The following is a 15,933-nucleotide window of genomic DNA, read 5'->3' as shown; positions in this document are numbered from 1 at the left end:
CCTGGAGTGTCATGATCATGCAGCAGGAAGTGTGATGAGGTCAGTGTTGTCAGGGGAATGTGGGGAGAGAGAGGGTGAGGTGGGAGGGAGGCTGAGGGGAGGTGGGACTGTCGGGTGTTGGTGTGTGTGTGTGTGTGTGTGTGTGGTGGGGGGGGGTTTGAGATGACCCGTCACACAATCAGGCGTCCCCGGAGACCCTCTCAGCTGTAGCAGCACACTTGTGTCTCCTTTTCCTCATGGCTGGACATGGAGGGGGAGAGAAGGGGGATGCAGACTCTTTTTGGGTGTCAGGCCCCCCCCCCTTCAAAAAAAAAAAAAAAAAGAAATCCCCTCTGTACACACGAACACACACATCTGACAGTGTGGAGGACTACAGCCTGCGCTATGGCATTTGGGAGGCTCAACTCCAACTGTCGCCCTCTGTTCAAACACGAACCCTCTAGGATTTTGTTTTTCCCTTTTCCTCACCCCTTCCCTCCTCTCCCCTCCTCACCTGTCTGAGCCAGCCGTTGAAAGAATGGCCTCCCTTTCTTCTCCAATCTCTCTGTGTTGCTAACAATAGAGCTTTGGGAATTACTCACTATAACCACCATCGGATGTGCTCTGATCTTCTTTATCTGGCCCTCCACCCTGCCGTCTTTACCAATTACATGTTTAGCCTTTCCACAGCTCAAACAGTAGTTTAACTTGGCTGAACAGCCATGTCATGTTCCCATGGTCTGTGTGTGTGTGTGTGTGTGTGTGTGTGTGTGTGTGTGTGTGTGTGTGTGTGTGTGTGTGTGTGTGTGTGTGTGTGTGTGTGTGTGTGTGTGTGTGTGTGTGCGTGCGTGTGTGTGTGTGTAAAGACATATAATTATAGCTACCCTTTAATTATTTCAATTAATATTCAAATTGGATAAACAAAACTCATCTAAAATACAGGAGCAATTTTAAACGCCTTGCCTGAGGGATTTATTGCCGTGGTAACCCAAGTCTGATCTGCTTCCCGTCTCCACTGCTGGATCTCAAACTCTCTCTCTCACTTAAAAAAAATAGAAAAAACTTTCAGGCAGACTGTTGCTAGGTCCTTCCAGTAAGAGTGAATGTTGTGGCAGATTGGAAGCCGGTGAGGACGCAGTGGGTGGATGGGGAGGGCGACGGGGCGGGTGGGGTGAGAGACTCAAAGGGGTGCGAATGAGTGCCATTGCAATCCAGTGAGAGGTGGTGCTAAAAATACCTATTGACACATGGGCTCCAACTCACAAACAGGGTCACAGACAAACACACTAGCCAGTGACCAAAGTGGTCTCATTCATGCACTACCATGCAGAGAAACACACACATACAACACATCATTGTAACAATTAAAATACACAAAGCCGCCACTATTTACATTATAACTGAACTATCAAATACTGAATCCATCTGAGTTTGAACTGGCAGTGCTTTTGTTTTGAAGGGCTCTATGTCAAACAGAGAGCAGGGCCTTTCCACACTCAAACACAAGTCCTCTGAGCAAACAAACCCAGCTGCCATATTGTGACCCTCTGCAGGAGGAATATGGGAAAGCTGCTCTGTACACATTGTGTTGAATACCTGCTGTGGCTAATATTGTTTCTGAGTTTACCTCTTGATGACATGCTGCTGGGACCGGTTTGCCAAACGTTGACCAGCTGGGTTTTTTGTTCTTCTTTTTTGTTCTTCGTTTACAGAGCCATTATCACAAAATATAGGTGTGGCGTTCAGCTGGGCGAGTTCTATTGTTCAAACCCCCCAGTATAGATTTCTACTTTCTATACATCTGACCTGACAGAGAAAGATTTGAGCTGAAGGCCCCTTGAACGCAGGTTTGTGCCTATAGATGTAACCTGCACTTTGCCAACAAAAACCTCATTCAAATTCTTCATATTTTTCAGAATCTATGGCCTTTTCAAACTGATTTTCAGTGGTTGAAGAACCACTCAAATCATTTTATTTAAGTAAAAGTACCAATAAAACATTCTCCATTACAAGTAAAACAACTTAAATATGAGTACAGAAGCAAATTGTACTTAAAGTATCAAAGTAAAAGCACTGTTCCTGCAGAAAAATGTTAGTTCCTCGTTAGGAATTTCTCGTTATCTATGATGTTTTAAGATTATTATAAGATTATATAAAATAAGATAAACCGTAAGAAAACTAAGTAATAAATATTATTGTAAACAGTATGAATGATTGACTTCATATTCATTATTGTACCTATGAAATAGGAAAAATGAAATGCTAATATTGCATTAAATATTTAAGTTGTGATACATTGATAACTGATGCAACAGTGTGTAAGAAGTATTTTCTGTTGTAGGTGGTCCAGGTGAAGCTAACGACTAACTATATATACTGTAGTGGTTTCCAACCTGGGGGTCGAGCTCCTCCAAAGGGTCACAAGATAAAAATAAGCGGCCATGAGATGATTGATGGAGTAAGAAAGAAAGTTCTTCTACAGATTTATTTTTAAACTTTGCTCTAATGTTTTTATTTTGTGAAATCATGGGGAATTTGCCCTCTTTGGGTCTTGAACATTAATTTGATGTTAAAGCTTTAGTATAGAGGGGAAATCTTTATTGTACTCTCTACAGTGGAACTGCTTTCGGTTCCTTTTGTAAGAGGTCATATTGCAAAAAGGTAGGGAACCTCTGGTTTAATCTTCAACGATACATTATATTTTAAAAGCATTTGTGAAATTTTAATCTGAAAATTAACCAGTAACTATAAAAAGTTAAGTAAAAACAGAAGATAGATAAAAAAGAAAATATGTTTCAGTCAAATGTAGGATCCTAAAATGGAAAGACTCAACTAAAGTACCTTTAAAATTGTACCTACGTAGTATGTGAGTAAATGAGGATTGAAGTGGAACCCAACATTCAAAGAAGCCGATCGGAAATCCAATCTTTAGGTCAGAGGCCTTGTCGCCCCCCCACAGTGCTGCGGGAGTACCAGGACGATGACTGGAGGGACAACTGCCCAAGTTGTAAATAAGTGTTTGTGTGTGTTTGTGTGTGTGTGTATGGGACATAAGTGTGTGGCCCTGCTCACATAGCAGATTAAGGATTTCTAGCACAACTTCACATACTTCTAAGGGTCCAAACTCCAGGAAAACTTGTAGCGTCAACAACAACCCTGCAGGTTTGAAAGCTGATCTGTGATCTGTGAACCCAACACAAATCAACCCTCATCAGTGGTGGAAACTAATAAGTAAATTTACTCAAGCACTGTTTCTGCTACACTACATTTCAGAAGAAAATATTGTACTTTTTTTACTCCGCTACACTTATCAGATGGAGTTACTAGTTTGTTTTATTGTCAGATAAAAAACATATGTTGCTCTTATAAAATACGATGTATAGTTGTAGAATAAACCGTCACCTCTAAACTTCTCAGAACAAAGTATCCAATATAATAAAACAAGAAGTCCCCCAAAAAAATGTAATAAAGATTTTAGTAGCAGAGCATTTTTTTTGTCTTGCTCTCCCATTATTTCATCTCATGACCCCTCAGGTTTATCTTGTGACATTTTGGACAGTTTCAATGCGTTTGGGAACATCTGCACTAAACCACCTGACTGTATATTTAGTAGTTTGAACTAGCTCCACATCAACAAGCTGCAGCAGTAAAATAGTGCTTATGCATTGTTCCATTAATCAATCCAATCATTTCATATAATATATAGTCACAGGGGACATTTTACTGCCAAATGAGCGCTTTTACTTCTGATAGTTAATTTGGCTGATAACACTGCCTTCCCTTTGACTGCTGACCCTCATGATAGTTTGTGACGGATCCTTTCTAATGGTTAAAACACCGATTGTGGCTGTAACACCTACTGCACATTCAAACTATTAACACCACAAATGAGAAACCTGTGAACAATCATCTAGCTGCACCTGACTATTAACTGCAGCAGAGACTCATACTAAAGCTGGTTTTGATAGCCCTCTAGTGACCACAGAGGTGAACCTGCCAGCTGACATTTTGAACTATATTTTAATAAAGTGAGAAATACTGCAGTGTGGTTGTCCCACGCTTATACACTTGCGGCTATTGTTGATCTCCCTCCTGATTACTGCTTTTTGCAAATTCCCACTCTCTCTCTCACCTGCATGTGTGTGTGTGGATGTGTGTGTGTGTGTGTGTGTGTGTGTGTGTGTGTGTGTGTGTGTGTGTGTGTGTGTGTGTGTGTGTGTGTGTGTGTGTGTGTGTGTGCAGAGCTCAGGGGGCCGTATAAAAACTAGACTAATGAATTTTCCTGCTCTGCTTATGCTCCCGCTCTCATATGAAACTTGCTCTTTACCCCCTGTTCTCACCCACAGGTTGGCCAGGGGGTCACATAGGGAGCAGGAATGGGGCAAATAAAAAGAGGGGGGGAGAAAGGATGGAGAACAAGAGTCCCCACAACAACCTGATTGCGTCATGATGAAGCTTTCCATGAAGAAAAAAAAGATAATATTCAAACCACATGGGCATTTTTGGCGTGACCGATGTGTGGCAGCCAAGACATTCAACACAGCAGAATTTAATTAACAGTTCTGAAATTGATGGTGTCATGCTCCAGTAAATCTGAGGTCTTTGTCTGGCAGTAATTGCTGCCATACAGGTTTGAGGGCCACAACATAGTTAGAGCTCTAGCTGGGGAAATTAAACGGCTCATGGCTCCGGCTGCAAATCGGAAACAATTCCAGATGATTCCTCTCTTCCCTCCTCTGAGTTTATCTAGTCAGCAAAAAGCGTCTGTGAGTACCATACAAGTTGGCACTGAATCCAAATGATGTGAGATGATGGGGATCTCCACCCACTTCCAATCTCGTAAATAACGATTGTGGCAGTCCTCAGTGGTGATTATCATCAAACCGTCTCAACACGCTCATGACGGGTGCCCAATGGGTCGCGATAAACATAATGAGATAATAGCTGCAGCCAGATTTACTCTGACAGGAGGATTGGATAGGCGTCAAGAGTGTGAATAATTGGACAAACACTGTCAGTAGTCATCCCATAATGACGATCACAGACAATACTCAAATGAGACATAAATCTCAACAGCATGTTTTACATTTGAAACACATGACTATGGAAATATTTTTATTAGAGGCCGGGAGAGGTGATCATTTAATCCATATGCTTAACGGTTAAGGAAAGCAGCGGCACAGTGGACAATGCTCTTCCTCCCATGCACATCCTGTGTTATTAAATGAAGTCTTGTAAGACAAACAGTGCAATGAAAATGAAAATTGGAAGTGCTTTCATAAACAAACACAATTATGACAAAAGAAAACACACTGTTTCCCACTGCAGCATCTCATCAGAGATTCTCCCCTCGGCTCTTCCTCTTATGAGGCAAATAAATCACATGCAGGCTGTTTCAAGCATTGCTTAACACACAATATGTGATCATTTTTTAGTTTTCTTCTAGATAAAGTACACTGCTGGTGCACCAGCTTATATGCTTTAATATTGGACAATGCATCCATCCTTTTTTTACACAGGTTAGTTTGGAGTCTATCCCAGAATGCATTGGGCCAAAGGCTGGTGAGTGCCTGGTCATCACAGAGATCATAACACAGGGCCTCATTTGCACAAACAAAATTTAGCTTTTTTTTTTTTTTTTTTTTTTTTTTTAATGTATTCAATCATTTACATTTGATTAAAGCATGAGAGCTCAAGCTTGTTAAATGATTCGATTATTCATTAATAATTTAATGGTTCGGTTCATTTCACTTGATCACAAGCTATCTGCTTAAAATATCACCCATCTGGAAATCGACCAATTAAGAAGTTTGGCAGGACTTAAATTAGATCCGAGTATGGAGCTGTAGTATCAGCAGATCTCATCAAACTAATTATCTGTCTTTGGTAAAATGAAGTCCCCCAACTAATTAAAACACAATTTTTACTATAAAGCACCGACATCTCCATGAAAAATTATTGCAAAACTTTCTATTTGGCATTCAGGCGGCGTAATTAGTCCGACAAAGCTTATCCAAACTCGTCCAAGCTGTCCACTTTGATCACATATCTTGAAAACGTTGTCACAACATTTAAAGGAAAAGTTTACGCGTCATCCATTCTCAGTTTAATTATGTGCATTTTAAATGAGGGAGTTAGCATAGTGTGTTTCTTCTTTTTAGTAAAACAATAAGACTGAGAAAGAACTTTCCCTGACAGTATATTAAATAATCAACATGCATTATCTCAAACAGGTTACAGGTTAATAATTAATCTTTAAATAAAATAGAAAACAGTCACAGACAACTTAATGGTAGATGAATACTTTTATTTTATTGCAGAAAGCAGTCAAGTCATCATTAGGTGTACTAGGAATGAAATGAGGAATGCAGCAAAACACCTCAAGCCTTCACACTACACACTCCCGACGCTGTCAGTTTTAATATTTCCAACAAAAAACATTTCCCATCAACACAACTAAAGGTCTGTTGTGCTCCTAATAGCGTGGTAGTGTTGAGTGTCTGCTTTACACTGTACCAATGGTAGAAATGACTGCAAGGGGCTGCAGTGTGATGTATTACACAGTAACACAGCACTGTGCTGTAGAGTTCCCTCTGTGAATACATGAATGAGGTAAAACATCAGCACACAATAATACAGCACTCAGGATTGCAGCGGGTCCATCACACAGAAAGTGAGAGAGATGGACCCCTTAAACAGCAAAAATGTTGAATTTATCTAGTTTCAACAGAAAATTGTATTAAAACACGGCATAGAGGAACACAGAGAACCGTCTGCAGCATGTGTCTCAACAACATTCGAAGATCTGACCTTGAAGTTGAGCCCTGTGTCAAAGCTATAGTTAATAACAACACAGATGGAGTGTGTAATGTTGTTTGTAATGATGTGCAGATGGACGCAAAGATGACTCGTCTGTCTGTCTGTGTGGTGAGAGGAAGTTCAACGTTTTGGTTAATATGCTTATTCACTTTCATGCAGAGAGTCAGGGGAAAAGATTCATTAGACTCATATCTGTATGGTAAATATAAGCACATTCAAAACTCACTTATTAGCACGCTATATCTTTTAATTCATATAAAAGCACACACTGAGGTTTCCTAGGGGGTATGTCCTGGACGATTTTTTGCTCTTGGAGTTTTAAAACCATGTGACATTGTTACGCTTTTTGTACAGCTTAATAAGATAATAATGTGTAAATAGTGATCTTTAGAAGCCCTGGTAGGCTGGTTTTCCTGCCTTTCGGACAACAATTAAGCTAGCTGTTTCCTTCCATTTCAAGTCTTTGTGCTAAGCTAAGCTTTTGTCACTGTAACTTCATATTTACGGGACTGATACAACAGTGGCGTCAATCTTGTCGTCCAACTCTCTGGAAGAAAGCGAATTTCCCAAAATGTCCAACTATTCCTGTCATTGATTGTTTAGCCGTCTCTGTTTGATCAAACTGCCATCAACATATCATTTTGCTGAATGAGTGTACCCAAAATCCTGTACTAAACACTGTAGCTCCCTGTCAGCATCTAAGGATAATATCTGTAGTAGTTAAAACACTACAAATTCAGTTCCTGAATCAGCCTCGTCCAGCAATACAGGATTCAACAACCCTCCCCTCCCCCAACACCTAACATGTTTTGAGATTTCCAGCTGACTGTGTAGAACACCACCAAATAAAATATCACCTCTCGGTACAGTGATATCTAAATCAAAAACAAATTCAGAGAACTTAACCTCTAAGAGAGCCGTAATACTGGTAACTGCAAAGCTGTGTGTAAAATGGTGGTTTTATTTGTTCCACTTTTATGGCCTTAAATCTCTCATATCCCATCCCCACACCCTTTAATCAAAGTTTTGACAAACTATGGTCTATAAAGTTTTAGATATATGGTCCAGCTGCTCTGAGAGCCAAATGGCTTATCCAGTGAATGACATCATATCGACAGTGCATCCGATTTGTTTTATCATCCTTTCTTGAACTTTGGCATCTCAGCTGTAAAGCCACTTGTAAATAAAGAGATTGAAAACCAGTTGGTTGATTATTCCAAGGCTGAGGGAAGTTACTTCGTTAATTTGCTTCTGAGAGCTACATGCAAAAAAAAAAAAAGAAAACAAAATCAAACCAAACTTTCTTCGAAGATTCTTAGAAGCAGCACTAAGGAACAAGCGTCTTGGATGAACAAGCAGAGCAGAGGCACAGCATGGGTACATGAATATGCTCTGAGTATTATAGGGAGGGGGAAACAGGGTGAATTAATTAGAATAGATCATGTTAATGTACAGAGAAGGTAATGACATGTTGAGTGGAGATGCAAGAAAAAAATAAGAAATGCAGATTTAGGGGGGGGAAAAAAAGGAATGAAAAGTTAACTGGGAGAAACGGGGAGAAGTCAGGAAAGAGGAACAACTTATGTCTTCCTGCTCGTCCTTCCCTCCGTTATCACTCGCACTCATTTTCACGGAGGACATTGTACATGTTGACAGTGAAACCAGACGGCTTGTCTTCCTTCCGTTTCGGATGTCTAATGCCCTCGTCTTCATCGTCTCCGTCCTCATCATCGTCTGCGTCCCGGTCTCTCTCTTCCTCTGGCTCGGTGCTGGACTCTCCGTCATCATCGTCGTCCCCGTCTGCGGTTCCTTCCTCCTCTGCCGTCCTCCCTTGCAGAGCAACGATATCTGGCAAATCTGGGTGATTTTCCCAGTGCTCTGTAGACCATAAATAAACCAAAAAAATTAAATTAATTCCACCCATCTGCAGCTTTAACCTTTCAAATACACTTGAAGCAGAAATGATGAGTCATGGAGGAGCCTCGTTTACCCCTCAAGCAGCTGTAACCAGGTGGTCTTAGGCAGAGGCACAATCTGCCGTCAATTGCCAACCGCAGGAGACTATTCGCTGCACGGTAAACATCGTTGCGAGCTGCTTTTGCTGTCTTATAGCCTCTCCTCTCCGCCCATGCTAAAGAACACAAAGACAGATGGAAGAGAGAGACATGACAGGTGTTAGTGACCGTAAAACACATCATGGTATTGGCCATTATTAAAATGTGCAAGTCTGGTGATATTCTTTTTCCTAAAGCCAACAAATCTCACACATCCCTTGCTCAAAGTGGGGATTGGCTTTTTACTTGTGAATAATAAAGATTTAGATAATTTATCGATAAAGGGGCGATGACTTGGGGGTAATTTAGGAAAAATGGGCCATTTGCCTCTCAATGTTTTAGTGTACTGAGGTAGTGGTGAAGTAGCAGAGTAACTGTGCACATACTGTATGATTCTAACAGCCACACATTAGACAGTGGGTGTCTTCGGATAATAGACCTACCCTCACACACATCCCAGGCAGTCCAGCTGAGATCTTCAGACCCCTCGTTTCTGTGATGGGGTTTCATCTCCATTAAACTGGGATGTTTGAGTTTTAGCACAGAGAGGAAAGGGGTCCTCGCGCATAAATAACCAACTGAGCTGTAGGGCTCCTGCAGCTGAGACACTGGGTATATACCTGCCAGAATCTAAGATCATAAAACAAACGTAGAGGGAGAAAGAAAAGTTAAATAAGAAAAATCAAAAAGAGGTCCTACATTTTTTTAAAGTGGCATAGACAGTTTAAAAAGACTGAGCATTTGAATGATAACAATTGGAAATGCAGGTGTGTGATTGCACTCTTTAACACAATTACATTTCTACTGAGCCTTAACAGGCAAGTAAACTCAAAGTTACATCTGCTATCAAGTACACAAAAGTAAGGTTGTACCTGCAGCTGTTTATTGACAAGGGAGGGAAAAACCAGTCCGGGGCAGTCACAGAGTTTGACTGTCGGGGTGAGGTAATAGGTCTGGAAGTATTTGGTGTGGCCTGGGGTTCGGGACACGCTCACTACCTTCCTCGCCACCAGGCTGTTTAGAACAGATGACTTACCAACATTTGGAAAGCCTGCAGGAAAAAAAAATATGGATGGGTTATGGTTCAGTCTTTAAGATCTCCAATTAATGTTCCTCTGTCCAGATATTGTTCGCTGATGCCTGAAGTTGTCCAGGGGCTTGGAGAGAAAGATGCTTAATGTTTTGATGCAATCATCTTCGTAAAGTAAAAAAACTGGTAAGATCTTGAAAAAATACTCCCAGTTGAGACGTTTATTTGAAACTGCTTTTCTTTGCAAGATTTTGTTTTGGAATAATTTAAAGACGCCTTCTCTGACTCTTGTTACAGGGTTTAATCAGATGTTTACCTATGCAGCCCAGTGTGAGAACTCCATCTTTGTACAGCTCCTGGGATAGGCTGCCCATGTCCATAGCCCTGTCACTCTGATGCTCCATCAGCACCGACTCTGCTCCTTCATCAGGCCGATCCCCATCCAGTCGCTCGGCAACAGCATCTCGCTTAATTTTCTGCTCCCAGCTGGATAGGTCAACTTCAAAAACAAGAGATCAGAGGATCATCATAAATGCAAAGAGACAAATTCACAGAGTGGACAACTGACATAATAAAGCCATAACAACTCAGTCATCTGAGTATTATGAGAAAGACAGACACCCACCTCTCCCTGCTGTGATCTCCTGACAGGCCTTCAGGATATCTATAGGACCTCCGGCGTGACTCCAGTCAGCCTTCTTCCTCATCCTCTTCTTCTGGAGCACTACAAGCCAGACAGACAGACTCATGGTTTTATTAATCGCAACGAGAGCCAGTAGGGTTATTCTGGTGATATTGCACTCAAATAAATTCACTGAGTGGCAGGTTTATTTAAATGTCAATGTCTGTCTGACGAGATCTTTTCTGTGTGTCATTCAGTCCTCTTTATCGTCTTTCCCCCGTTCCTCCTCCCCTCCCCCTACTCTCCCTCTCCTCACCTGTGCTGTAGGGCTGTCCAGGGTGGGAGGTGAAGCAGACTATATGCAGGTGGGGGAACTGGGAGGTCAGGTAGTGTTTCCAGGCGATTACCAGTGGAGGAGGACACAGGTCGGTTTTGTTCAACACCAGGATCACCTGCTTCTGGAGCTCTCCTGTGATGTAGTGGTATATGGTTGGAGGGAACTGCAGCACCTAGGTGGTTTAAATGAAGAAGAACCCTTATTAAAATAGTTATTATGGCATATTTTAAAAATGTACAACTAAATCATACCCTTATTAAAAAGGGACAAGACAAGTTGTGCTGTTTTTAACTTTATATAAATACTGGAAACTCTTAATAGAGAAAGTGACACCCCTTCACTGCTATATCTGGCTTTAAAGTTGGAATAAGTTTCTCAGGAGACGAAATCAGATAGTTAAAAACAAATTACTGGGTCTAATTTTAACTTGGAATATAATACTGTTTACCAAATCACACTGATACACCTTGAATACACGCATCTTAAATGCAAACATTTCCCTCACTTTATCAAAAAAAAGAGATATAAATACATAAGATATAAGGAGACACTTATGAAGGAAAACAAATGGGCAGTGTGAAATATTGGGAGACATTGCCAAAAGGAACCTGAGGGTCATATCCAAATACAAAATATGACCATTTAATTTCAACCAATGGCGCCAGAACTAGATATTATATCTAAAAGCATGGACCTAGTAATATTTCAATGTGTGTTTGAAGTACAAGTATCAGATTGGATCATTTTCTCCTTTTCTTTATGTTATTTGGTTCCAAATCTTATAGGTTCAGTTCTAACAAAGTCTTTAAATCTCTCCATCTTGTCAATATTATTTTTATTTTGTCTTGACACTTTCCAACATACAGCACTATACATGTGTCCTGTCAGTATTAAACTAAGGTCTGCTATAATGTGAACAATTATTTTATGAGATTAAGTTAGTCATGACACATTTGAACATGTGTGTGTCAGCTAAATAAACTGATAAATAATAAAAAAAACTTGTCAGATATTCAGATGGATGGTTGACATTGTCTCCATCTAGTGGTCTGAATCCTGCAAGCTTTTGCATACTAGATCACCTACCGGGTGCCTGATGTCCACGATGAGCAGGATGATATCAGACATCTCCAACACTCTCCATAGCTGCCTCCATGTCTAAAAGAATAAATAGAAAATTAGAGGAAAGTAAGATTAGGATTAATATTGTAAACAAAGGAAAGTAAAGTCTATGAATTCACAATTCCTGTTCTTATTCAGTATGACAAATACAAATACAGCCCAATTATAAGGAAAGAATAAAACTACTTTATCAGTTTGTGGTGGTCCAGGGGCGAGGTTGTAAATCGCAACCAACTGAAAACCCCTCTGCTAAACCCTTTCCAAGTATGAAGAGTACATACAGTGGGCTTTATGTAACATAAAAACTTGACGAGAGGCTCATTGATAGAGCCAGTGTTTTGATGGGGCTACTGAAGAAATGTGGAGGTAAAACATGGCGGACTTCGTAGAAGAGGATCTGCTCCCTATGTCGATATGAAGGGCTCATTTTAAGCTAACCAAAACACAAAACAATTGTTTCAGGTGATTTTAGGCTAATTAAAACATAGTTATGATTTTCATTTTTCCAATAAATCCCCTCAATCGTACACATTGGACCTTTAAGATATTATTTATCATTCCGTTTAATTCAAGTCTTCGGCTTTAATACTGTAGAAATGATATCTACTCAAACAGGAATCATTTCGATGCTCCACTTAAAAGACCATCATCTCTAGATTACCAAGAGTCACTTATTTTACCACCAGCTGCTCAAACCCTTCTTCTCCCATGATGTGCCTCCTGAGCTCAGCCCGCTCTTTGAAATTAAATGCTCTGCAGGGTCTTTGATTTTGAAAAATAGTGTTACCATTTTAACAACCTGAGCAAAACTAAGCAATATCACAGCATGAAGGGTAAGATGGTACTTTGTCGCGAGTGGAAATGCTAGAGAATACACAGGAATGTAATAAAATCTTTACGAATCCCTACATGCCAACTTAACAAACAATTAAATTCAGTTGATGGTACGTCCTGGATTTATAAGATGGATAATCATCAGTTTACAGGCAACTCATTAAAAAGCAGAATTACTTCATGCTGTTTTCTGTTGTCAAAGGGTTTAACAGGATTCATAAATATTCATTTTACACAGAAAAGGTGCTAGCAATTGAGCTTTTAAAACCACATATAGTAAAGATGTGTCTATGGCGGCATGCTAAACATACCACTCTCAGCTGAAGAACACAATTACTACTGAGGGCAAAGATGGTCAAAAGCAAGTGAGTACACTGCAAAACGTTAATATACGGACTTATCCTGGCTCACCAGAATATTTGTGAGGTCTGACCTTTATTACTGAGTGATTAAACATAATTAACAGAGTGAATTTTGACTTGCTTAATGAGTTGCTAGGACACAGAATGGCCTGGGGCATTAAAAATACAGTGCTAATGGCAATGTGCTATTTTTTTTAAGCAAGTTCACCAATGATCTTATTTTTCACCTTCATCTGAGTTAGGGTTGCTTGCTAACACAATGTTGAAACTTGTAAAACAACAAATAAACTGCAGCATTCATCATGCTCATCTGATTTATAAAACAAACTGAAAATAAATAAATAAAGAACCGAAAAAGCAATTTTTGCACCCGCCCTGAGTGAGTGAGTATCAATTAAGTAACTTACCTCCAGATTGTGCTCAAAGTGGCTGAGAGAGCCAGCTGGGTTTTTGGCGTGCAGTTCGTCCAGGTACTCTCTGAATGACTTCTCCTCTTTCCTAAGCAGGTTCTCTCTAGTCATCTCATAACTCCAGGTCGGCCGTCGTGGGAAACCAAGACCTGGCAGGGAATAATTAAGTTTAAGCGTGTCAAGCAGTGACCCACTCCATTAACCTACTCTGCTCATCTGTTCGGCTTATTTTGAGACTGTCATGTGGAAAGCATTAAAAAACAGGCAGACCTTTCTCTGAGGGGAAGACATCATTGATGTCGATCTCATGTTCTTTTTCTGAGACTGGCTGAAGAACCTTCTCCCTGGCCAACTTCTTCCCCTTTTCCACGTCCTCTTTACTCTCTCTCTCAAAGTGCAGTCGGAACCTGTAGAGAGGAGGAGGGGGGCGTCAGTAAGGCTTGCCTAGCATTGCATTGTTATGCATACAGATTGATGATTGAAATATGTTTAGAACATGTATCTGCCTGATGATATGACTGTACTAGATTTATCTTGACATTACAAACTGAAGAAACAAATGTCTTCATCAAAGTTAGATGAGAACATTGACAATACAAAGTATGATGTTTTCTAAATCCAAAATAGAGCAATAAAGAAAGCCATTTCAAACAAATGAAGACATAGAAATTCAGTGAATGTTTTACTTATCACCCACACGCTCTGACATATTGCTCTGTTTCATTATCATAGAATAGCCACTTTATTATCGATTCAAGCATCCAACTGCTGCTCCAGTAAATGTATTTAGGTACTGCTGACTGTCAAAGAAAAGACACTCTATGCACAATGTGCATTTACCTCAGCAGAATCTTACAACTTTCACGATACCATTATTTAACGAAAGTGAATCAAAGAGAATATTAGTAATGATGATAACGACAACTCACCTGTTGGGGTCATATCTACCTTCTCTGCCGGAGGGTTGCTGATTTATTCTCCTAACATCAGTGGTCTCACTGTCCGAGGTGTCCGACTGTCTGTCTCCTCGCTCCACACTGGCATTGCGGCTGCTCGGCCCTGAACCTGTGTCACCTGGAAGTCGCGGGCAAAGATCAGGGATCACAGCTAATCACAGGCATACAACCAATACCAAGACCTTCCTTTCCCACTTAGAATTGTATGTTAGAGGTCACTATGTGTTTCTAAAAAAGAAAAGTCCCAATCAAGGAGGAAATGTGGCATCCTCACAAGGCTAATTGTTGAAATCTTACATTGTGATGAACTGCTAAATGTTTTCATCATAGAAAATAACAAACAAATAATAACAAATGCACATTGTGGAATGATTACATACTTAGTTGTGTGAAATGAAAGGTCCAAAAATGTTTGTTTGTATTGAGGAATGAGTGAGAAGACATTACGTGACTGAGTGTTAATACTGAAAAGACTGGCCTCAATTTGAAAATGAATCACTTTCTTACAAGTCATGGTATCACTGACTAAGTAAGACATGTTTACATTTTCAAAGTGCGTTGAAGGTCACACAAACAACATATTTTGGAAATACTAAATATATAAATAAAAATGTCCTTTGCTTAAAAAAGATTGGAGCCAACATGTGATGACTGTCAAGGGCAGTTTGGAAATTGCTCTCTAGTGACACTTCACATCCCCATTGCTTCTTCTAATGTGGATAACTCAAACTTGATTATGCAGCTTTTGACGCTTCTTCAACAAAAGCGCGAGCATGTGCGCGTTCTGTTGTACTATCTGACGTCACGTTACACTCCAATCCAAAAGGCATGTTATGTCACATTGCATGTTATTACAGCTAATGCTAGCTTACAGAAAAACATGGGGGTTTTATTTTATTTTTACAGGCTTATTGAGTGGTCTGATGCTCTACTCGGAGATCTGACTCAACCCAAACACAGACACGCGCTGTTCCGCTGAACTACATGTAGCTGAGGAGCATGAACCGTTAGCTGCAGGCTAATGCTAGCATGGCAACGCTCATCGCAGATGTAGTTACCTCTCTTTCTGTCCCGTTTGACTTGTAGCTGTTTCTTCTTCTGTTTGTTGCTAAAAGGCTTTTTCCGAGGCATAGTTAGTAGGCTGGTTAATAAAGCTATGTACTGCTGCGGAATTGCTACCCACAGCTTGTCACACAGCTCTCCCTTTGACGTTATTTACATGGGTGAAGTTTCTCGACTCCTACACTTTTCGGTGACGCCATATCCACTGCAGACCGCAGAGAATGGTGGACGATACCACGTGTCCGCGTTGGCAAACTGCCACCAGTTTTCATCATTTTTACTTTATTTAGATGATGTTATTTAAAATTAACTTTACCTCGAGTACAACAGCTTTACTCAGAGTAAA

The 15,933-nt window shown here is 40.4% G+C and overlaps 1 protein-coding gene across 1 annotated transcript; it reads right to left on the bottom strand.

Annotated features, from left to right (window-relative positions):
- Nucleotides 1-6,275: 6,275 nt before the first annotated feature.
- Nucleotides 6,276-15,812, bottom strand: gnl1 (guanine nucleotide binding protein-like 1). The gene is made up of 12 exons (XM_054621607.1): nucleotides 15,584-15,812; nucleotides 14,499-14,643; nucleotides 13,840-13,976; nucleotides 13,567-13,718; nucleotides 11,928-11,999; nucleotides 10,821-11,013; nucleotides 10,508-10,606; nucleotides 10,199-10,381; nucleotides 9,725-9,903; nucleotides 9,296-9,482; nucleotides 8,789-8,929; nucleotides 6,276-8,676 (listed from the first exon to the last, which is right to left on the bottom strand). Exons 1-12 carry the CDS (start codon nucleotides 15,654-15,656, stop codon nucleotides 8,411-8,413), a joined length of 1,827 nt encoding a protein of 608 aa, XP_054477582.1. The 5' UTR covers nucleotides 15,657-15,812; the 3' UTR covers nucleotides 6,276-8,410.
- Between the last annotated feature and the right edge of the window lie 121 nt (nucleotides 15,813-15,933).

This window comes from Anoplopoma fimbria, chromosome 20 (genome assembly GCF_027596085.1).
Source record: "Anoplopoma fimbria isolate UVic2021 breed Golden Eagle Sablefish chromosome 20, Afim_UVic_2022, whole genome shotgun sequence".
Taxonomy (NCBI): Eukaryota; Metazoa; Chordata; class Actinopteri; order Perciformes; family Anoplopomatidae; genus Anoplopoma; species Anoplopoma fimbria.
This window is presented reverse-complemented; position numbering and strand designations above follow the sequence as displayed.